The sequence below is a fragment of the Triticum urartu genome, chromosome 7A (genome assembly GCF_056163025.1).
Source record: "Triticum urartu cultivar PI428250 chromosome 7A, HENAU_Tu73, whole genome shotgun sequence".
Taxonomy (NCBI): domain Eukaryota; kingdom Viridiplantae; phylum Streptophyta; class Magnoliopsida; order Poales; family Poaceae; genus Triticum; species Triticum urartu.
In genome coordinates, this window is record NC_141879.1 from 524784310 (window position 1) to 524805639 (window position 21330).

General features: G+C 45.8%; 3 protein-coding genes across 3 annotated transcripts; 2 read left to right on the forward strand and 1 right to left on the reverse strand.

The window, feature by feature from the left end:
* The first annotated feature begins 619 nt into the window (after positions 1 to 619).
* Positions 620 to 1471, forward strand: LOC147960259 (uncharacterized). Its single transcript, XM_087533238.1, has one exon. The coding sequence runs from the start codon at positions 620 to 622 to the stop codon at positions 1469 to 1471; it is 852 nt and encodes a 283-aa protein (XP_087389364.1).
* Positions 1472 to 2772: 1301 nt separating this feature from the next.
* LOC125520622 (uncharacterized) lies at positions 2773 to 8687 on the forward strand. The gene is made up of 2 exons (XM_048685586.2): positions 2773 to 3347; positions 8423 to 8687. The coding sequence occupies exon 1, from the start codon at positions 2994 to 2996 to the stop codon at positions 3342 to 3344; it is 351 nt and encodes a 116-aa protein (XP_048541543.1). The 5' UTR covers positions 2773 to 2993; the 3' UTR covers positions 3345 to 3347; positions 8423 to 8687.
* A 2726-nt stretch (positions 8688 to 11413) lies between these two features.
* LOC125522153 (protein trichome birefringence-like 24) lies at positions 11414 to 14927 on the reverse strand. The gene is made up of 3 exons (XM_048687232.2): positions 14450 to 14927; positions 13291 to 13574; positions 11414 to 12464 (listed from the first exon to the last, which is right to left on the reverse strand). Exons 1-3 carry the CDS (start codon positions 14688 to 14690, stop codon positions 11685 to 11687), a joined length of 1305 nt encoding a protein of 434 aa, XP_048543189.1. The 5' UTR covers positions 14691 to 14927; the 3' UTR covers positions 11414 to 11684.
* Positions 14928 to 21330: the final 6403 nt, after the last annotated feature.

Consider the following 21330-nt stretch of genomic DNA (forward strand, 5'->3'; position numbering starts at 1 on the left):
GGTTTGGCGAGGCATTGAGCATGGTCTCGAGCTCCTGAAGGAGGGCATTGTCTGGAGGATCGGAAATGGGAGAAAGGTTAATATCCAGCGGGACCGGTGGATCCCTCGTGAGAGTGGTCTGAAACCTGCTAACCTCATTCGTCGATCCAGATTGCGTTGGGTGAATCAATTGATGCTTGCAGATGGAAGTGGATGGAATTCGGAACTGATTCACCAGCTATTTTATGGTTTTGATGCGGATGCGATATGTAGCATCAGGATCCCGAATTCGGCTGCGGAGGATACTTTGGCGTGGAATTATGAGAAGTCTGGAGTTTTCATTGTCCGGAGTGCATATAAGCTGGCGGCCTCTCTTCAAGATTAGTCTGAGGGTGCGGCATCGAGTTCTACGAACACATCACACAACCGTAGCATTTGGGACATCATCTGGAAGGCCAAGGTACCAGAAAAGATCAAAATCTTCGGGTGGAGGACGGCCACCAATACGCTGCCGACCAAGCTGAACAAATGGAAGCGTACTTTGGATATGGACAGTACCTGCAATATTTGTGGAATGGGAGAGGAAAACGAACACCATGCTGTAGTCTCTTGTACCAAGAGCAGAGCCCTAAGAACGGAGATGAGAAAGGTCTGGAACATCCCCAGCGAAACGCTCTTTCAGTTTACTGGGGAGGACTGGTTACAAAATTTATTAGGGCTATGCAATATGAAAACAAGAACAAAAGTATTGTTGCTGCTGTGGCATTGCTGGTTTCTTCGGGACGACTATTTTCATAGTACAGGGAAAGAGTTGGTTAGTAGATCGGCTTTATTCCTGCAGCAATACGTAGAGGAGATAAACGACAACAGCTATGTATCTATTTCAGATATGAAAGACAAGCAAGGTCTGGGGCAGCTCAGGAATGCTTCTGTTGGAAAGGAGTCAGCGAGAGGAGCTATGGAGGTGAGATCGGGCTGCAACTTGGCGTCCTCTGGTGCTTGGTGCCCCCCAAGTAATGGCCTGGTGAAACTGAATACTGATGCCTCTTTCTTGGCTAACAGTGGGCAGGCATGTATTGGTGCAGTAGCTCGCGACCACAGGGGCCTGGTGGTCTTCTCGCAGTCTAAAAGTATCGAGTGTTGCTCGTTGGTCGAGGAAGCGGAGGCCCGAGCTCTCTTATCGGGGCTCCAATCTTTAGCGGCTCTGTTCAGAGGGCCCATCATTGCGGAAACAGACTGCTCCTTTTTAGCAAAAGAAATCCAATCTGAAGCCAGCAATCGTTCTGCCTGTTTTTCAGTCATACATGATGCCAAGATTGAACTATCAAAATTCAGAAATGCTCGGGTGGACTATGTCAAGAGGAATCAGAACAAATTGGCTCACTGCTTGGCGGCCCGGGCGAGAAAAAAAGGAGATGCGTACAAAGTTGCAGGTGTCCCGGATGATTTAGTGGAAGAGATGAGAGCTGACATGGAATCGGCTCAAGAGTAATGGAGTGTTACTCTTTTTCCTCAAAAAAAAAGATATGACGTGTGGATATCCTGACGTGAGGGTCCCCCGAAGGTCGGGCCAAGCAATGTTTTATCGGTACATTCCAATTCCCTTTGTGGGCGGCTGAGGAAACCAACAACACCAGGTTTGAGCAAATATTGAACAAGTACGGTAACTCAACGCAAAACGAAGATCTACTAGCCAAGAATCCAACGAAGAGGGTCATGTCTCCATTTAAATATGGAAACAGAAAGTCCAAATCAAATTTCATACTTGATTGACTGGAAGAGCACAACCCCCAAGGTCCTTGAGCAAGCAGTTAAAGAAGTTGTCTTAACTAAAGCATGGGCTTCAAAATTGCACTTCCTAGACTCGAAACAAAAACTTACATTAGCAAACTCATTACTCCTATGCTTAATCTCACTGAGCACCAAAGCATACGCAGAAGCTGCACCCTTCTTGATATATACTTGTAATGACTTCAAGGCAGTCTGATGCGATAACCAAACGCTGGATATTGAGGTCTTGAGCTAAGGCCAATCCCTCATTGCATGCACGCACCTCTAAGGATGATGGATCAACAAGGCCATCGAACAAAATAGCAGAAGGTCTCAAATAACAACTTGTATTGTCCCTGCATAAGACAGTCTCACACCTTCGAGTTAGTCCCCCGTCAACATTTAATTTTGCTGCCTCACCTATAGGAGGTACCCATTTACATTCTTTTTGATGAGAAGCTGGAGTAGTATGAGAGTTCAAATGATGGGTGGTAGCAATCTCCAGATTCTCTAGTATCTGTTAATGAAAAGATGACACGTTCGTCATAATGCCATGCCCAAAAATCCTCCTGTATTCGTGAGCTAGGAGAAATATTAAAAACAACACCAACATTGGGAGTAATGAGATATTCTGCGTGCATCTGCGTGTCCCACAATCAGGTCACCGGATCAATTGAATTGGCTACTAATAAAGAAAAAAACCCGCACACAATTTATTTTTTTGAGTAACCTAGACCGCGCACAAATAGGTAGCCAATTATCCTGTCAAATATTGGTGCTAGCATCATTGCCGGTCCTTTTGATAAGGCCAAGGAATAACACTTCTTTTCTTTTGTGAGAAAAAAAATATTTTTTTTTAGACAAGAAAAAAAGAGATAACACTTCTATTCCTTCCATAACCGAGGAGAGCAACGGCGGGCCTTTGATCGCACCGTGCTGGATCGAAGCCTTGTAGCCCATCGCGGCACGGAAGCCTGGCCCACCAAAATCCCATCGCGGCAAGGAAAGCATAAATTCCCATGATCCCCCTCACACACTCCTCCCGGCGGTTCCTCTGCTACCACTCTTCCTCTTCCGGCCCTCCCCTCTCTAGCCGGAACTCGGGGGTCGCCGCCACGCCTGTTCATTTCCTGGCTACGATCTCGACCGCCGCTTCGCCCGCCACCGTCGCACAAGCCGACCTTCGCCGCCGGCCGCCTCACCCAATCCTCGGGCCCCTAAAGCACACACAGATCCCTCTTGGAATGGCGAGCCAAGAGAAGCCCGTCGCGCCGTCGCCATCTCCTCCTCCGCCGCCGCAACCACCGGCGCCTGAGGGAGTCCCCCGCATCCGTGGGCCGGGCAGAGGCGCGGCGGGCGGCGGGTACCCTAACCCTCCGGACGCGGCGCTGCCCGACGCGGCTACGCTGCGGGACCAGTGGCGGTTCGCGGTGCGCCAGTACAGCCGGTGGTACTCCCAAGCCTGGGGCACCGCCATCCTCGCTGGCGGCGCCTTCTTCGCCCTGGGCTGGCTCGTCAAGGGTTCCAACCCCCTTCCCTCCCGCGCCGAATCCCATTCCCCCAACGATGCCAACGCGGCCGAGGAGAAAAAGTGACTGGTGAGATCTCACGCTACTTCTGATTGACCGCTCGATTTTCTTAAAGAAGAGTTCAGGCTCTTAACTGTTGGTAGATATTGTAAATGCAAAGTTGACGCTGGAATGAGACATCATGATTGAACTGGTAAAGGGCAAAATTTATGCAGGGTTTGGGTGTTTGGTTGTGTAAAACCGTAGAAGGGAAGTGTAGGGTTCTAGTTCCTACCTAGTAGTGCAACTTAAAAATCCTTTTTGCAGAAACTTAAGTATTTTGTTTACAAATAATTATGTTTCTGTAGAGATTATGATCCCTGTTCTCAACCAAATTTTAATGAGCTTACATGGGTAGGCAAAGAGTGTAGGCCTGCTGCTCAAGTACTTGATGCCTCCTCGAGTCATGCAGTTATGCATTGCATAAGGTTGTGCTTTCGTCTGGCAGAAAATCCGAAAATTATGTCATATTAAAATTCCTTCCTTTAGATGAAACATAAAGAAACAACTCATTATTCAGACATTTATTATTTATTTAATATTTTGAGCAAATAATTCAGGCGGTGAAATGGATATCTGATAGAGGAAACATGTAAGTGTGATCTTAAATGAAATAGTTAGTTAAATCTGCTAATTTAATTGTAAATATTTGTTTCAATGTATTGAGTTGTTGATGATTGGAATGTCGCACATCAGCAGTTGTTTGATAAGTCCATTGGGAACGTTTAGCTGCCAGTACCTTGTGTTCAACCATGAACTTGTATTCTTGAACTTAATTATTTTGAGTGTTAAATGAAAAAAATATTTCAACTTCCAGTTAATTTGAGCATCTGAAAGCTTCGAAGGGGAGGTGCTGTAATTGAATCTTGAGTTGTGTCTTGAGGTTTGGAGTGGTTAGTATAGCCAAAGCAATGGTGATATATTGTTTAATGTGACCTCTTGGTTAGTTAAGATTTTACCTAGATTCTTATTATTTTCAGTACATATTTTGGTTTATAATGTAGCTTTGTTAGACCATGGCGTTTTTCTCTGTTCTTGAGCATTGGTGTATCACTAAGTACACAAAGTACTATCTATCTCTCATCTTCTGAAGCACATTTTTCTTGGAAAAATGAAAGAATACTTGTTGTTAGCCTTGCTTCAATTCTTTAGAAAGAGAACAACATAGTACAGAGTGCACTGTGTACCCTAGCTTTCCTGTTATTCTCACAACTATCCATACTATAAAAAATTTGTGCAAATAGGCATCCCATAGGCAAGTCCAGTATGAAATATCAAAACATTTCAGTACGTGTAATGTGTGAATGAGAAAATAATTCAGTATGATGTGAGATTTAGATGCAATTTCAAGTAATAGTGAATTCTAATAACTTCACAAAACTATCAGATTGACTAGATTGTCTAGCACATGAAAGGTAGTAGTTAACATTTCAGTTTACGTGAAACTATGTGATGCGAAAAAGAAGGACAACAAAAGTGCACACTAGCACTTCACTTCTTTTTGTTTTCTTCCTTAAGAGTTTATGCATGGCTAACATCACAAAATATTATCTCATCTTTCCAGATTGTCATTAAATCTGAAGACGGGAGATGATACTTTGTAGTTAGTATTATACTAATGCTTAAGAACACAGAGATACACATGGTATGCCAAGCTTTGAGATACATTTGAATACTATGTGTAAAACACTCCCTGTTTGATTTTGTGAGATGTCAAGTATTTCAGGGTTGAAGTTTGGCTGCCAATTATATTAATGAAATACTTTTTACTTGACAAAGAAATGATATCATTGGTTCATTTTCTTAAGTGTTTTCCAATGATATTACCTTTTCGTCATGTAAGTTATGTGTATTGATTTAATTGTTGGTCAAACTTAAATCTTGTGATGCATGGCGTCTGCATACAGAAATGGAGCGAGTGAAAAATAACAAACTAGTTTGGTTGTTTTTCAAAACAAATCACAATATTTTTCTTGTTCCTTACAAACAAAAATTAAGAGTTTATTCATGGCTAACATCACAAAATATTATGTCTCATATTTCCAAATGGTCATTAAATCTGAAGGCGAGAGATGATACTTTGTGTGGTTAGTAAGATACTAATGCGTAAGAACACAAAAATACACCATGGTATAACATGCTACGAGATACATTTGTGATTTGTATATCAAGTGAATAACACCCACTCGGTTTTCTTTTTGCGAGATATTTAGCATTTCACGATTCAAGTTTGGCTGACAATTAGATTAATGAAATGTCGATTATTTGACAAAGAAAATGATATCATTAGGTTCGTACTCAAAAGCGTTTTCCAATGGTATTATCTCTTTGTCATATAACCCACATTTTATCGATCTAATTGTTGGTCAAACTTGAATCTTGTGATGCATGATGTCTTGCATAAAGAAACGAACGGAGTGGAAAACAACCAACTAGGTTTGCTGCCCAAGAGCAAATCCTATCCTGATAGTTTCTTTTGTTTGTTATGATTAAGAAATATTAATTCATTGCTCTAAATGTTCAATTGAGGTAACAAGATAAAACATATATTTAAGACATTACTTTGTTTATTAACTTGAAGCCAGGTAGAGGAGATGCTACTTATCGAACTAACTGTCCACACTATTTTGAAATCAGTCATTTTATCAACTGACATGTAGAAACTCTATAACTGTGGAAGTTTAACACTAAAGGAGCAGAAAGTAGAATAAGTTATTTAACATACTACGTTTACAATTATACAGACTAAACATTAAAAGCGAGGCATGTGGTTAGCTGCAAAAATATTTCAGTAGTGAGTTAGTAACCAAGTAAATTAAAAAGGTAGCTCCTTGCTCCGTGCTCTCATACCTAGTTGCCCTGTTTTTTCTGCAAGAGGTAACACTATATTAGCCAAGGAATTAACCAAATAAATTATGCCAAAGCGAAAAAGTCTTTGCTATAACATATGAAAGCAGTGGGACGGCCGGAATCATGAGCCGGAGGCGGCGGCAGTGCCAGAATTTTTCTGGATACAGTATGCTGTAAATTTTGTCATAGGAACTGCATATATGATGTTCAGGCGGCTCATTTTACAGTATACTGCAAAAAAAGTTACAGCACGCCCTTGTTTATGGTATCTGTTCTGGTCTTTTTTTTTGCCTCAAAACCTAAAAACAGCAGTTATTTTTACAGTATGCCTCTTTTACAGTATCTGCTAGAGTTGCTCTTAGTGTATCACTAAGTACACAAAGTACTATCTACCTCATCTTTCCGAAGCACTTTTTTCTTGGAAAAATGAGAAGGAATACCTTGTTGTTAGCCTTTCTTCAATTCTTATTTTAGGTTCTCTTCCTAACTGCTGTACTAGATTTTATCTGGTTAAAGCCAGGTCTGCACAATATATTCATTAAAGAAAATAACATAGCGTACCTTAGCTTTCCTGTTATTCTCACAACTATCCATACTATCAAAAGTTTGTGCAAAGATGCATCTCATAGGCAAGTCCAAGATGAAATATCAAAACATTTTAGTACATGTAATGTGTTAATGAGAAAATAATTCAGTAAGATGTGAGATGTTTATTCTAGGTGAGACTTAGGCCAAAGATGCATATTCAACTAATAGTGAATTCTAATAACTTCACAAAACTATCAGATAGAGTAGATTGTCTGGCAAAGGAGACTAGATTGTCTACAATAGAGGTGAAGACTAGCACATCACTTTTTGTTCTCTTCCTTGAGAGTTTATGCATGGCTAACATCACAAAATATTATCTCTCATCTTTCCAGATTGTCATTAAATCTGAAGATGAGAGATGATACTTTGTGTAGTTAGTATTATTCTAATGCTTAGGAACATAGAGATACACCATGGTATAACAAGCTTCGATACATTTGAATACTAAGTGAAAAACACACTCTGTTTGATTTTGAGACATCTGTATTTCAGGATTTAAGTTTGGCTGATAATTAGATTAATGAAATGTTGTTTATTTGTGAAAGAAATGATATCCTTGGGTTCGTACTCAAAAGTGTTTAGTAATATAGAACGCAAAGATACACTCACTCGGTTTTCTTTCTGTGAGATATTTAGCATTTCATGATTCAAGTTTGGCTGACAATTAGATTAATGAAATGTCGTTTATTTGACAAAGAAAATGATATCATTGGGTTCGTACTCAAAAGCGTTTTCCAATGGTATTATCTCTTTGTCATATAACCCACGTTTTATTGATCTAATTGTTGGTCAAACTTGAATCTTGTGATGCATGATGTCTTGCATAAAGAAACGGAGGGAGTGGAAAACAACCAACTAGGTTTTCTTGGTAGATGAGAATCAATTTGTTAGTGAAGTTATTTTGTACTGTTTGCTTATGCTACTTATTGAACTAACTGTCTGTACTATTTTGAAATCAGTCTTTTATCAATGGACATGGAAACTCTATATAACTGAAAATTTAGCACTAAATGAGCACATACATTAGACACTAGAATAAGTTACTTACAATTATACAGACTTCACACCAAAAGTGAGGCATATGGTTAACTGCAAAAATATATTTCAGTAGTAAGTCAGTAATAACCAAAGTAAATTCAAAAACTGAGCTCCTTGCTCTGAGCTCTCATACCAAGGTTTTTCTGCAAGAGGTAACACTATATTAGCCAAGGAATTAACCAAATAAATTATGCCAAAGCGAAAAAGACTCTGCTATAACATGTGAAAGCAGTGGGAATTATTTAATTTAGATATATTTTTTCTAACATAGACTGCTTGAGCTTATTAAGATAAAAAAGGAAACTAGCTATATCTGTAGTCTGTAGACAGCAAGAGTATGTAGATATTGAACTGATGTCTTCACACGGCTATTTTTTTTTTCCTATGTAGATATTGAACTGATGTCTTCACACGGCTATGTTTTTTTTCCCTATGGATGTGTGTGGACCTGTGTAGGATGGTCAAAATTGGTCCGAAGCATGATTAAAAATGTATTTATCTTTTGCATTTTGTCACATATACTGTAATTTTTGTATTGCATGCTCATTGAAATTCTATAAATTTCGTTCTATTGACATCTCATTGATAAAGTTTTTTTTACTGCCAATACTTTTTTCCCATTTGTGCAGAAGATAGCTGGAAAAGAAATTCTGCATGTTCCAAACTGACCAGCTATGTGCTCATACGCTGTAGTATATTTTGATCAAGTCTGCAAAATAATGGTGCGTTTCGTACTCCAAGCTCAGGAGTATCATGTAAATATGATGAGATGTGGATGATTTCATGCAATAGAAGAGTTCTTTTTCAAAGTTTTATTTCTCTGGGAATTTTCATATGTTGTACATATATGTGTGTTTTGAGTTAAAAATAATAATACGTGGAGCGCATGATATATGATTTGGTGTACGTACTGTTCATTAGGCTTATGGGATTTTTTCTAAGCAATGCATCTTTGCATAAGCGATGGATCTGCTGGTAAAACAAGAAAATTGCTACAGTTATCATCCAACTTGCCACAAAACTGTGCTGATATGAAGCTAGTAAAATTAACTGGAGTATATTCATACTCTAGACAGAAGCTGTATAGTAGAGAGCGTGGATGGGCGCCGCCGCGCCGGTGGGCAGAAGAATCATCGGCCCCATGATGGTCGAGGAGCATGCTGCAAGCCCCTCGACGTCGGCAGTATCTCTGTTTCTCCATCAGCTCACCTGTTTTCTTGTTATATCTGTTCTTCTGTTGTCTGTTTTCTGTGGAAGGATTCCCATGGTTTCCCTAATGTAACCGGGATAAAGAACCCCTTTTATCAACAAAAAACTGAGAGAAACTCCTTGCCAACCCGACAAACTCAGTTAAGAGGACAAGGCTAGAGGTAACTCAGGTGTAAGAGCATCTCTAGGTAAGAGGACAAGGCTAGAGGTAACTGGGGTGTAAAAGCATCTCTCTAGTACACCCCTTTAAAATGCCCCTAACTGTAAAAGCGTCCGAATAGAAACCCTAAAAGCGTCTGACCCGTAATTTTTTTAAGGGGCGCGGTAAAATCTTCCCTTCGACTCGAGAAAACATAGCCCCCCTCTGCCCCGAGGGTGCCCTGTATTCTGTGAAAGCGGTTAGCGGGAGGAACATTTCAGCGTGCCCGCTCCCTGCATCCCCTCCCGCAGCCACCCGCCGCCTGTGATTCTGACCATTCCCGCCAGCGGAATCGCGCCGCCCGCCCCGAATCCGCCCAGCGGAGCCACTGCGACGTCGTCGCCGTCCCGGATCGACCGCTTCGAGCCGCCACCCGCCCTGGATTCGCCGAGCTGCCACCGGTCGGCTCCAGCCCCGGATTCACCGAGCCGCCACCGGTCATCGCCGCCCCGGTGAGCCTCTTTCCTTTCCCTTGTAGCTCGGTCGCAAAAATTTCGTTGATGCGAGCGTCAATGCGGTTTCTTTGTAGATGGTTTTGAGGCGGTGCAAGCAATTTTTGCTCGAGGATTCATCCTCGTCCGATGACTCGAACATGGAATGCTCGAGCGCCGTCGTCAGCAGATGGTCGTGGCGGTCCTAGCCGTGAAGGAGGTGGAGGATCGAAACCGCAAGAGACGACGAGGTTCGACCGTCGGCCGTCTTTGCATCTCTCGCAACTGCCATCTCGGGAATATGATGTTGATGCAAGACTACTTCGCGAATAGTCCAACCTATCCGCCGCACCTCTTTCGGAGAAGGTATCAAATGTGCCAATCACTCTTCGTAAAAATTGTGCAAGCTTGCGAGGCCAATTGCCGGTTTTTCAATCAAAGGAGAAACACCGCGGGCTTGTTGGGTTTTAGCGCCTACCAAAAAATCTCCGCAGCTATGCGTGTGATTGCATATCGTATTCCGACTGACTATGCCGACGAGTATCTTCGCAATTGTGAAGATACTACAATTGAGTTAGTGCGTAGGTTTGCCAAAGTGATGATCCGAGTCTTCGGTCCTGTCTATCTTCGTGCACCCAACAAGAAAGACACAATAAAATTTATGGCAGCATGAGAAGCGAGGTTGGCTTAACATTCTAGGAAGCGTTGATTGCATGCATTGGACTTGGAAAAACTGCCCGAAGGCATGGCACGGGCAGTATTGTGACAAGTCTCACGATGCAACAATTATGCTAAAGGCCGTAGCATCCGAGGATTTATGGATTTGTCATTGTTTTTTTGGTATGCTGGGTACTCTCAATGATATCAATGTGTTGCAACGGTCTCATTTGTTTGCTAGACTTGCTAGTGGTGATGCTCCAGCTTGCAACTTCACTGTGAATGAGCATGAGTACACAAAGGGGTACTATTTAGCAGATGGTATTTACCCTTCTTGGTGTACATTTGTGAAGAGCATCGAGAAGCCCAAAACTAGAAAGCATATTGAATTTGCAAAGGTGCAAGAGGCTGCCCGAAAAGATATAGAAAGAGCCTTCGGGGTTTTGCAATCTAGATTTGCCATTGTCGTGGTCCTGCTCGTTTTTTAGGACAAGAAAACCCTGAGCAACATCATGACATGTTGTGTGATTCTTCACATGATCTTCGAAGATGAGGGGGACTTGAACTTGGAGTTCTTCTATGACAATGTCGGTAGCCATGTGAAGCCAGCCAGAGACCCTGACCGCATACAAGCATTCCTTCAGACATACCGGCAGATTGAAAATGCAAACACCCACCATCAGCTCCAGAAGGATCTCATTGAGCATCATTGGCAGAGGCATGGCCAAAGGCATTGAGCACCATTGGCAAAGGCCTTACATTCATTTCATTTAATTCATGTGTGATCGGTGTCATTGTTGTATTTGGACTAATTGTTGTATTGAATTATTAGTTTAATTCAGTGACTTGAATAATCATTATAATTTGGATTCATAATATTCACATTTTATGTTATTTGAATTCATATTACTATCGTATGCGAGATATGTGTCAAATTCTGAAAAACCACGCGTTTTATGGGTTCGCCTGGGCTACGGACGAACAAACCCCACATAGCGGAACCGCAAAACATATTTATGGTTCCGCCATGCGAGGTCTGCTCGGCCGCAGCCCGCGCGAGCTCGCAAAATGCGTTTTCTGTAAACTGTAAATAGGCGATATGGGTCGGCGATTTAAGGAGTCTGTTAGAGATGCTCTAAGATTTTCTTTCTTGCGTCATTATTCTAGTATGTATGCTTGCCACAAAATGTCCATAGAAAGGCCGGCATTTTGAAGTCCAAGCACAAACCAGGCGCACTCGTGCCGTAACCGGTGACTGACAACACATGCAGTTTCACAAGCCACAACGTACCCCTGGTAACAACATCACTCAAGCCTCTGACTGACACCCCCCCCCCCCCCCCCCCCCCCCCCCACACCCAATCCCGCGGCACGTCAAAAAACCCGCTGGCGAGGTCAGTCCTCGGCCAGCATCCGCATGATGATGTCGTTCCACGCCTCGATCGGCCCGGGCAGGCACCAGTGCAGGCAGTCGTTCTGCACCTTGCCGGCGGCGACGCCGCCGCCCTTGGCGAACGGCTGGTACGTCCGGTACGGCCCGGCGTGCGCGTCGGGCCGCTGCAGCGACATCTCGTACGTGTCCAGCAGCCTCAGGCGCCCCGCCCCGCCGTCGTCCGCGGCGGCCTTGGCGAACTCGGCGCGCTCCACCCGCCACATGAGGTTGTCCAGCGCGCGGTCGCCGGCCTCCCGCGGCTTGAACGGCGCCTTCCGGTCGCACCGCCCGCCGCTGAACCACTCGCCGCCCTCGAAGTGCGACGGCGACCACGTCCGGTAGAACACCACCGGCCGGTGCGGCGACGCCGTGATGAACCGGAAGGCCTCCCGGAGCCCCCTGCGGAAGGAGTAGTCGATGCTCACCTCCTTCAGGCTCTTGTCCTGGCAGAAGTGGCAGCCGATCACCGCCCCATGCTCCAGGTACACCGCCTTCTTGAAGAACCACTGCCCCGTCGAGATGATCACGTAGTCGAAGCTGGCCCACTGGCTCACCCAGGTCGCGTCCAGGACGTCGAAGGTCAGCCGCGGCTCCGCCGACGAGACCCCGTTCTCGTCCTCGAATATCTCCGCCTTGACGAGGAACGGCGCCCACACCAGGGACAGCGTGAAGTTGTGCGACGGGAAGTGCCATCGCCTGGACTGGTAGGTTTTGTCGTGGTACACCTCTGTAGGATCTTCAACCTGAAGAAACGTAACAGAATTGTTTATCTACAATCTACTTGCTGAAAGATTTTTGGCTTCTGATAAATCCTGTTATGTTGTTACAAAATTCAGCCAAGCACGACTGATAGCATCCCCAGACAGAGTATTGTACCACACAAATCTGAATGTGGGAGATGGCATGATGGATTTTAGAAACTGTAGTTCTTGCTAGGTATTAAAACGACACATCGATAGCTGATCCATCATCCTTAACAAGAACATGTTTCATCAAAGATTCTCCAGAATTATCAGTGGATCTTCATCAAGTATAAGAACAGACACAATTAAAGAAACAAGGTCAAATGTCCGATCAAAAGGCGATAAATTCACAATGCGCAAGGCCTGTCAAAGCTGCAGCAAAAAATGCCACCTCTAAGAACCTTTAGTTTTTTTTTTTGCGAGGGTAGTATGCTAATATGTCGCCTCATGCCCCTTCCTAACTGATGGTAACGGAAGAACAAAGTATTCCATCTTATTAACGACGACAAAATAAACACATCATTCTTGGGCATTTTATATCCTTCTCAAGTTCTCTAAAGCTTGATACCGTTAGTTACACATACTACTAAAGCAGAAACAATGACTAAAATAAACACGCGCAATTATATTAAATTAAAATGTTCATATTAGTACCCCCTCCGTTCAGAAATAAGTGACGATGTTTTAGTTCAAATTTGAACTAAACCAGCGTCACTTATTTCCAAACAGAGGTAATATGCAAGATGGCAATCCTTTCTTCATACTAAATGTGCACAATACGAAGAATTAATCATGCAACACCCTTAAGAAAATCTCATGGAATTACCTTGGAAAGAAGGCAGAGCAACGATTGGACATGGTTGCGGAGGATCGAATCGCCGACTAGTGCCCAGTGTTTGCCCCTCATGTCCTCCAAGAACGTCTTGCTCTCAAACCGCGGCACGTCACAGCCATACGGCTTCCATTTCCAGTAAAGATAACCATCGTCAGGCCTTCCATTCGACATACAGTTCTGTGGAGTCTCGATGAACCGGCAGGTTGCATTGGTGTAAGCTGGGCCAGTGGAATCATGGACCCATTCCCCATGGAACAGATCACACCTCCCTGCACCTGTGAAGGAACAAAAGAGAACACCATTACCAATCAAGTCACTGGTAGTACCCTTTGGTACCACTGACACACTGTTCTGAAGGCAACGCCGACAGTTCACAGAGGATCCATATTAGTCCAATCGCATCGTTTGTTTCACTTAAACTAATGATAGGGATCAATGAAGGAATGAATCACAATCTTCTTTCACTTCCCCCCAAAAAATTAATGCAGGTGCCACATGGCGGAGATCAAGCGATACTGTAGCAAACATGCATCTGGGGTCAAAACACAGAACAAAATAATAAGCTCATGGAACGAGACGAGATCCACACGCCCCCCACGTAGCAATAAACTGCACTATTTTAAGTTGAGATTTCTGAACCTGATAACCACACTGCAGAACTTTCTGAGCTTGGAAAGTTAGATCATTTCACCCGAGTAAATTTTACTATTTTTCTTTCTCATGCATTGTTTTCCTTTTTGTTAACCAAGAACTCGATCATATGTGAATCATATACTATCACATTGGAGGTTCAAATCATCCCTCACTGGAAAAGGCAAATCTTCTCCCACATAAAAAAAATATATGTATGCAAATATCCCCCCATTATCCAGCTTCCAATCAACTGCTGATTTTCAGCAACGAACAAAAGGCACACCCTTTTATTATGCTGCAAGTCCGAGTATAAATTGCGGTCACTACATGCTAAACCCGGAATTAATTGTACTGGAAGCAATGTTAATTCTCCAGTAAAGGCTGCCGCTGTCCATTCCATCCATCTATCTGTCGGTAGTGAAGAGCAAAACAGAAACGGGAGGTATTTTTCCGAGGGGGGCAGAAACGGAAAGTAGAAAATGGCTACGAACGAAGAACACGCCAAGAACCAGCTCACCGTTGGGAGTTACGGGCACCCCGTCCCCGCCGTCGGCCTCCTGCGCCGGCGGCGCCGTCACGGCGAGCTCCGCGGCCTCCTCCTTCGGGGCGGGGGGCGGCAGGAGGCGGGAGGCGCAGCGGTCCGCGAGCAGCCGCATCGCGAGGCCGACGAGGAGCAGGGCCAGCAGCAGCTTCAGGGCCGCCCGCCCGCCCGCCGCCGGCTTCTTCTGCCCCGGTGCCGGCTCGTACTCCATCCCCATGCCCTCGAATTCTTCCGAACGCCGCCGACACTCGGCACGCGCGCTCGCGCAGTGAAGTGGAGTGGTGCTGCGCCGGTGGTTGGTGGGTGCTGGGTAGGGCAGGAGCTGCTGAGCCGATCTTGATGCCACGGTGAATCGCGGCGGGCGGGTGTGTTACCGCTGTGTATCCGCGGCCCTCCGGGGAGACGACGGGCGAAAATATATACGCGGATGGGTGGGGGGAAATGACGCCGTGGTGCTCGGGTCATCAGGTGACTGTCGGCGTTGGACCGGTGATCTTGCAATTTGCACGAACCACCTCAGGTTTTCGCTGAAAGATGGTCGTTTGTGGAGGCTCCCTTTTGGTGTTTTATTTGCTTTCCACTTGTGTCTATGTGATTTGTTTTCCTTTCTATCCGGCGCTTGTTCTTTCATTAGGAAAGAAAAACAATAAGCATGCGAACAAGTGTTGGAATTGTGGGCTAGCCTACAAAGACGTCTTACATTTTGAGACGGAGGTAGTACTTGACAAGCTTTATTTTATTTTCTTTTTCTTTTCTTTTGTCGCTCTCACGCTTGGCGACAATGATACTAAAGTCCTTACGCACTAGTAGTGGAAGTGGGGCCTGGGCAAGACAATGATAGAGAAACTACGAGAAACGAGGAGTCCGAATATCATGGAATACACCAAGAGGAGGCCATGCTCTCAACCACTAGGGACAACTAGATTGATAGCGCATACTTTTTCTCATGACAAAACAAAATCAAATTTGAGAGTAGCTGGGAAGAGCCCTCGACCAAACGTTTTATGACCGAGGAAAGTCCTGACAATAGCAGAAGGCACCAAAAACATCACGGATATGGAGTATGTACTACAATTGACACTACCATGCACAAAACTAGCCAGATGCAGATGTGTGATTTGCGACACTATTTAGTTGTACCATGGTATTTGTGTGCCAAATATGCATTACTCATAAAATAGAGATATAAGATCGTGGTAGGACACTTGAGACTAGAGATAGATGAAAGCCAATAAAGCCTGGCAAACAATTTTGAAACAATACAGAGAAACTATAAGGGATTGGGAGTCCTGAAATCCTAGAATCGGGATTGTGTGGCTACATATCGCACTTGACAAGTTTTTTGTTTATTTTGTCGGCTTTCACACTCGACAAGCAAGTCATTGATTATGATACCCTTGAACTACTAGTGAAAAGGGGTCCACTAGCGATGTGATCTTACTAAACTCCTTACACTGTACTACTGCTAGTGGAACGAGGGTCCTAGACAAGACAATGTTAGAGAAAATACAGGAAACTAGGAGTCCAAAAATCCTGAAATACATCACAAGTAGGCAATGCACTCGGCATTACTAGGGGCAACTAGTTTGATAGCATGGACTTTCCTCTCGACAAAACAAAATCCAGTGTGAGAGTAGCTAGGAAAGAGCCCTCCACCCGACGTATTTATGATCGAGGGGAGTCCCGACAATCGCAGAAGCTTCCAAAAACGTCACGTTATGGCGCATGCACCACAATTGACATTGTCATGCACAAAACTAGCCAGATGCAGACATTTGTTTGCAGCATTGTGTGCCAAATATGTGCCTATTGTAGACGTTGGATGACCCTTATCCCCAACTGTCTCTTCCCCCGTTGGTCACCGCACCCGGAAAAAATCCCCCCCCCCCACGTGACATGATAATCTGTGCCCCGACCCTCATGTGTGTGCCCATTCGGTGAGGGAACCAGCACCCGCACCCCTTCTCGCGCCAGCGCTCTTTGTAGCTCCCGCGTCGTAGCACCCCCTGCCATCCTCTGTTGAAGCTTGAGCTCATCGTCATTTTCGCAGTGCTCCCCATGGTAGCACCATGTACACTTGGTTGTAGCATCACTCGTCCATGATAGTTGCAGCAAAATCGTCGTCGCTGCCATCACGGGTCGCAACATCGCTATGAAAGGTTATAGCAATTGTCGTAGAAAAAGCCGATGACAGTTGTAGCAAAATCTCATGGTTCCTGTAGTGGGTCGCAACATCGCTATGAATGGTTGTACCAACTGTCACCACCGGTCGTAGCAAAAGCCAACGACGGTTGCAGTAAATCGTCGCCACCGTCGTCGTGGGTCGTAACATCGCTACAAATGGTTGTAGCAACTGTCGCCACCAATCGTAGCAAAAGCCGAGGACGGTTGCAGCAAAACACCGACGTCACCATCATGGGTTGCAACATTGCCATAAATTTTTGTAGCAATTGTCGTTGTCGATCATAGCAAAAGTAGATGACAGTTGCAGGAAAATCATCATCACGGATCGCAGCATCGCCATGAATGGTAGTAGCAATTGCCCTCACGGTCTTAGCAAGCGCCAATGTGGGTTGCAGCACCAGGGCTCATCGGTTGTAGCTTTGATCATGGCTGGTGAAGGAGCGAGGGATGGGTGTGCAAGACCATAACGACTAGGTTGCGGTGACTGACGCACTCACATGGTTGGTTCCAGCACTGCCACTCGCCATTCCCAGCATCTCACACTATGGGTCGTGTTGGAATTTGATCGAAGGTGACAACCCATGAGAAAGCAGGAGATTTTGACCCCATACCTTTCATGTAGGAGCCTTGATCGAAGGCCTCCAAACAAACAGTTTTGGACCTGGTCCCCGGCCCCACCACTTGATATGAAGAAAAACGATAGCACATAAGAGATACTAATAGAAACAATGGCTATTAACAAAACTGCCCGATCCTAAAGTTGTGCTAAGGGGCTGGAAGACCGATGTCTACCGATGACCACCGGGAGAGGAGTGTTGCTGGCATCCATGGGCTTCCTCTTCGACTACAGCGCTCCTGCGTCCCTGCTGTCGTCTACCCTGTGTAACGCCCTCGATGCGGCTATATCTCCCACGTGTCGAAGCACGACTTAGAGGCATAACCGCATTGAAAGCAATGTCGCAAGTGAGGTAATCTTCACACAACCCATGTAATACATAAGGGAAAGAAATACATAGTTGGCTTACAATCGCCACTTCACACAAATACATGAATAAAGCATTACATCATCCAAATACCATCAGGGTCCGACTACGGAACCAAAATAAAAGAAGAACCCCAAATGCGACAAGGTCCCCGATCGACCCCAACTGGGCTCCACTACTGATCAACTAGAACGAAACAACACACAGGACAAGATCTTCATTGAGCTCCTCCTGAGCTTAGTTGCGTCATATGCACGGACTCTCGGCACCTGCAAGCTGGTTTGGAAGTATCTGTGAGCCACGGGGACTCAGCAATCTCGCACCCTCGCGATCAAGACTATTTAAGCTTATGGGTAAGGTAAAAGGTATGAAGTGGAGCTGCAGCAAGCGACTAGCATATATGGTGGCTAACATACGCAAAAGAGAGCGAGAAGAGAAGGCAAAAGCACGGTCGAACAACTATGATCAAGAAGTGATCCTAGAACAACCTACGTCAAGCATTACTCCAACACCGTGTTCACTTCCCGGACTCCGCCGGAAAGAGACCATCACGGTAACACACGCGGTTGATGCATTTTAATTAAGGTCAACTTTAGGTTTTCTACAACCGGACGTTAACAAATTCCCATATGCCCATAACCGCGGGCACGGCTTTCGAAAGTTCAAATCCCTGCAGGGGTGTCCCAACTTAGCCCATCACAAGCTCTCACGGTCAACGAAGGATATTCCTTCTAGCGGGAAGACCCGATCAGACTCGGAATCCCGGTTACAAGACATCCTCGACAATGGTAAAACAAGTCCAGCAAGACCACCCGATGCGCCGACATCCCGATAGGAGCTGCACATATCTCGTTCTCAGGGCAACACCGGATAAGCAATCCGTACAACTAAAACCAGCCCTCGAGTTTCCCCGAGGTGGCGCTGCAAGGGGCTTTAGTTTGGACCAACACTTAGACAAGCACTGGCCCGGGGGGTTTAAAATAAAGATGACCCTTGGGCTGGCCTAACCCAAGGGAAAAAAGGCTAGGTGGCAAATGGTAAAACCAATGTTGGGCCTTACTGGAGGAGTTTTATTCAAAGCGAACTGTCAAGGGGTTCCCACTATAACCCAACCGCGTAAGGAAAGCAAAATCCGGGAACATAACACCGATATGACGGAAACTAGGGCGGCAAGAGTGGAACAAAACACCAGGCATAAGGCCGAGCCTTCCACCCTTTACCAAGTATATAGATGCATTAATTAAATAAGAGATATTGTGATATCCCAACAAGTAAACATGTTCCAACAAGGAACAACATCTCCATGTTCCAACAAGGAACAAACTTCAATCTTCACCTGCAACTAACAACGCTATACGAGGGGCTGAGCAAAGCGGTAACATAGCCAAACAACGGTTTGCTAGGGCAAGGTGGGTTAGAGGCTTGGTTCAACAATATGGGAGGCATGATAAGCAAGTGGTAGGTATCGCAGCATAGGCATAGCAAAAGAGCGAGCAACTAAGCAAGCAAAGATAGAAGTGATTTCGAGGGTATGGTCATCTTGCCTGAGATCCCGCAAGGAAGAAGAACGAGTCCATGAAGAAGACAAACGGACAAAGTTGAACGGATCCTCACAAACGCGACGTTATCGGAACTAACCCGAAGAAGCAACACCGGAAAGAAGCAAACAACATAGTAATCAACCATCACATAAACACGGCATGATGCACAACCAAGTATGATGCATGTCCGGTTTAAATATGCATGGCATGGCAAAGTGCACAAACAAAACTACAAGTTAAGTGGAGCTCAATATGCAACGGGTTGCATATTGACGGAACACCACATCAATTATTTGGTTCTCTCTCATTTAGGGACCCAACAATATTAAATGTTGTTAAACATGGCAAGCGGTGAGGCATACCAAAACTACACCATCTAAACAATTTAAATGGGGCCGAATATAACAAATAACGAATCCGGTAAATCCCCATATGCCTTAGTAATTTATTGCAACAACAATTTAAACATTTTAATTGTTGTTATCATGATGCGGATGACATGAACAAGTTTAAGCAATTTTTATTAAGACTTGATAAGAGCATTATGAAGCATTTGTCACCATGGTGGAAAGGAAAGGGGTGCCACGGCAACGATAACGAAAACGGTGCCACGACAGCGTTCCGGTTCCGGTAACTCGATTGAGATACCGATGCAAAGGAGAAGTGTGCGGTTGCATGCCGAAGATGGTGGGGCGCTCCCGGATACCGGGTGTCCCACGAGTTGGCGACAAGGAAAACGAGTGACAAATTGGACACGGTGCAAACATGAGCATCTCAAACATCGCAAGCATTCGTACACGGACGTCGTCTCGAGGTTATACCTTCGAAGCGTGCAAACGGGACGGTTCGAGTTCGTCGAGGGAAGTAGAGGAAGTAGTTGTTCCGCGGCGGTAGTCGTTCACGTTCATAGTGGAAGTAGTGGTTCACGCGACGGTAGTCGAACTTGACGTTCGCGGTACATGGGTCTTCGGCGACGGTCGTCGTACATGGTTCGGAGTGGTACTTGCATCTTCGGACTTGACGAATCCGAGGGCTTCAGGGTTCACCGTTGAACTTGACGAAACCCACGGCGACGGAGAGGCACGAATCGGCGGTAGTCGTTCGGGCGGAGAGCGTCGTCGAACTTGGCGTTCTTCGGACTTGCTGGTCTCGTCGAAACGAAGGGGTACTTGGCATGTCCGAGGTCTCCGGCCGTAGTGGTACTTGGCGAAAGGGATCTCTGGAGGCGGCCTTGCGTCCCTGGATTCGGTGACCTTGACAACGATAAAAAAGGCAGCGGGGCAGCAACATGTAGATGACGTAGGTGACGGAGAGCTCGGCAAGAGGCGTCACATGCAGGAAGCGGAGCCGGCTGGTCGACAGGGCGAGGACGATGGCGATTGTTGCTGGGGCTCCTGTTGGACACGGAGGACGACGGATGCGGGCGCTCGTGGTGGAGCTGGGAGCGTGGCTCCAGCGATGTTGCTCGCTGGTGGCGACCAGAGACAGAGGCAGGGTCTCGGCGAGGTTGGCGAGGCCGAGGCGGCGAGGCACGGTGCCATGGCGAGGCGACGCCGCAGAAGAAGGCGCGACTGGTGGCGGAGGTCGCCGGGCGACGTGTGGACGAGACAAGGGGCGGCGGAGGAGTTCCTGCAGTAGGACGGCGACGCTGTCCCGTGGCTGGAGAACGACACGAGTGAGAGGAGGGATCGGGCGTGATGCGCGGCGCTAGGAGATGAGAGGGAGAGGGTCGACGGGAGGAGGTAAGGGATCGGGCACGAGTGAGAGGATCGAGGCCGCGAGGGAGAGAAGGGGATCGAGCACGGCCTTCTGGCACGGTGCGTGAGGGCGTGCGTGTGGCGGCGGCGTGGGAGGACGAGAGGGATCGAGAGAACAAGGGGAGTGGGAATCGGGTGAGGGAGCGCTAGGGTTCGGTGGCTAGGCTGCGGGAGGCCTTGGTGGGCCGGCACGGGAGGCCCGGTTGGGTGGAGGATTGGGCCTAGAGAGGCCTGCTGGCTAAGCTCTCTCTCTCTCCCTTATTTTTTAAAACTATATAAACTTGAAGAAAGGCCGAGAGGGATTGCAGTGGAGTTTGGACATGAAGTAAATTTTCTCAGAGTCACAAAAATGAGCCTGATCCAAGAAAAATGGAAATGAACACATGGGTGAA

Coding starts and splice junctions, on each gene's coding strand:
- LOC147960259 (XM_087533238.1), top strand. CDS start 620: ATGAGAAAGGTCTGGAACATCCCCAGCGAAACGCTCTTTCAGTTTACT.
- LOC125522153 (XM_048687232.2), bottom strand. CDS start 14,690: ATGGGGATGGAGTACGAGCCGGCACCGGGGCAGAAGAAGCCGGCGGCG. Junction 13,575..14,449: donor GGTGCCCGTAACTCCCAACG/GTGAGCTGGTTC, acceptor GTTCCTTCACAG/GTGCAGGGAGGTGTGATCTG. Junction 12,465..13,290: donor TGCTCTGCCTTCTTTCCAAG/GTAATTCCATGA, acceptor ACGTTTCTTCAG/GTTGAAGATCCTACAGAGGT.
- LOC125520622 (XM_048685586.2), top strand. CDS start 2,994: ATGGCGAGCCAAGAGAAGCCCGTCGCGCCGTCGCCATCTCCTCCTCCG.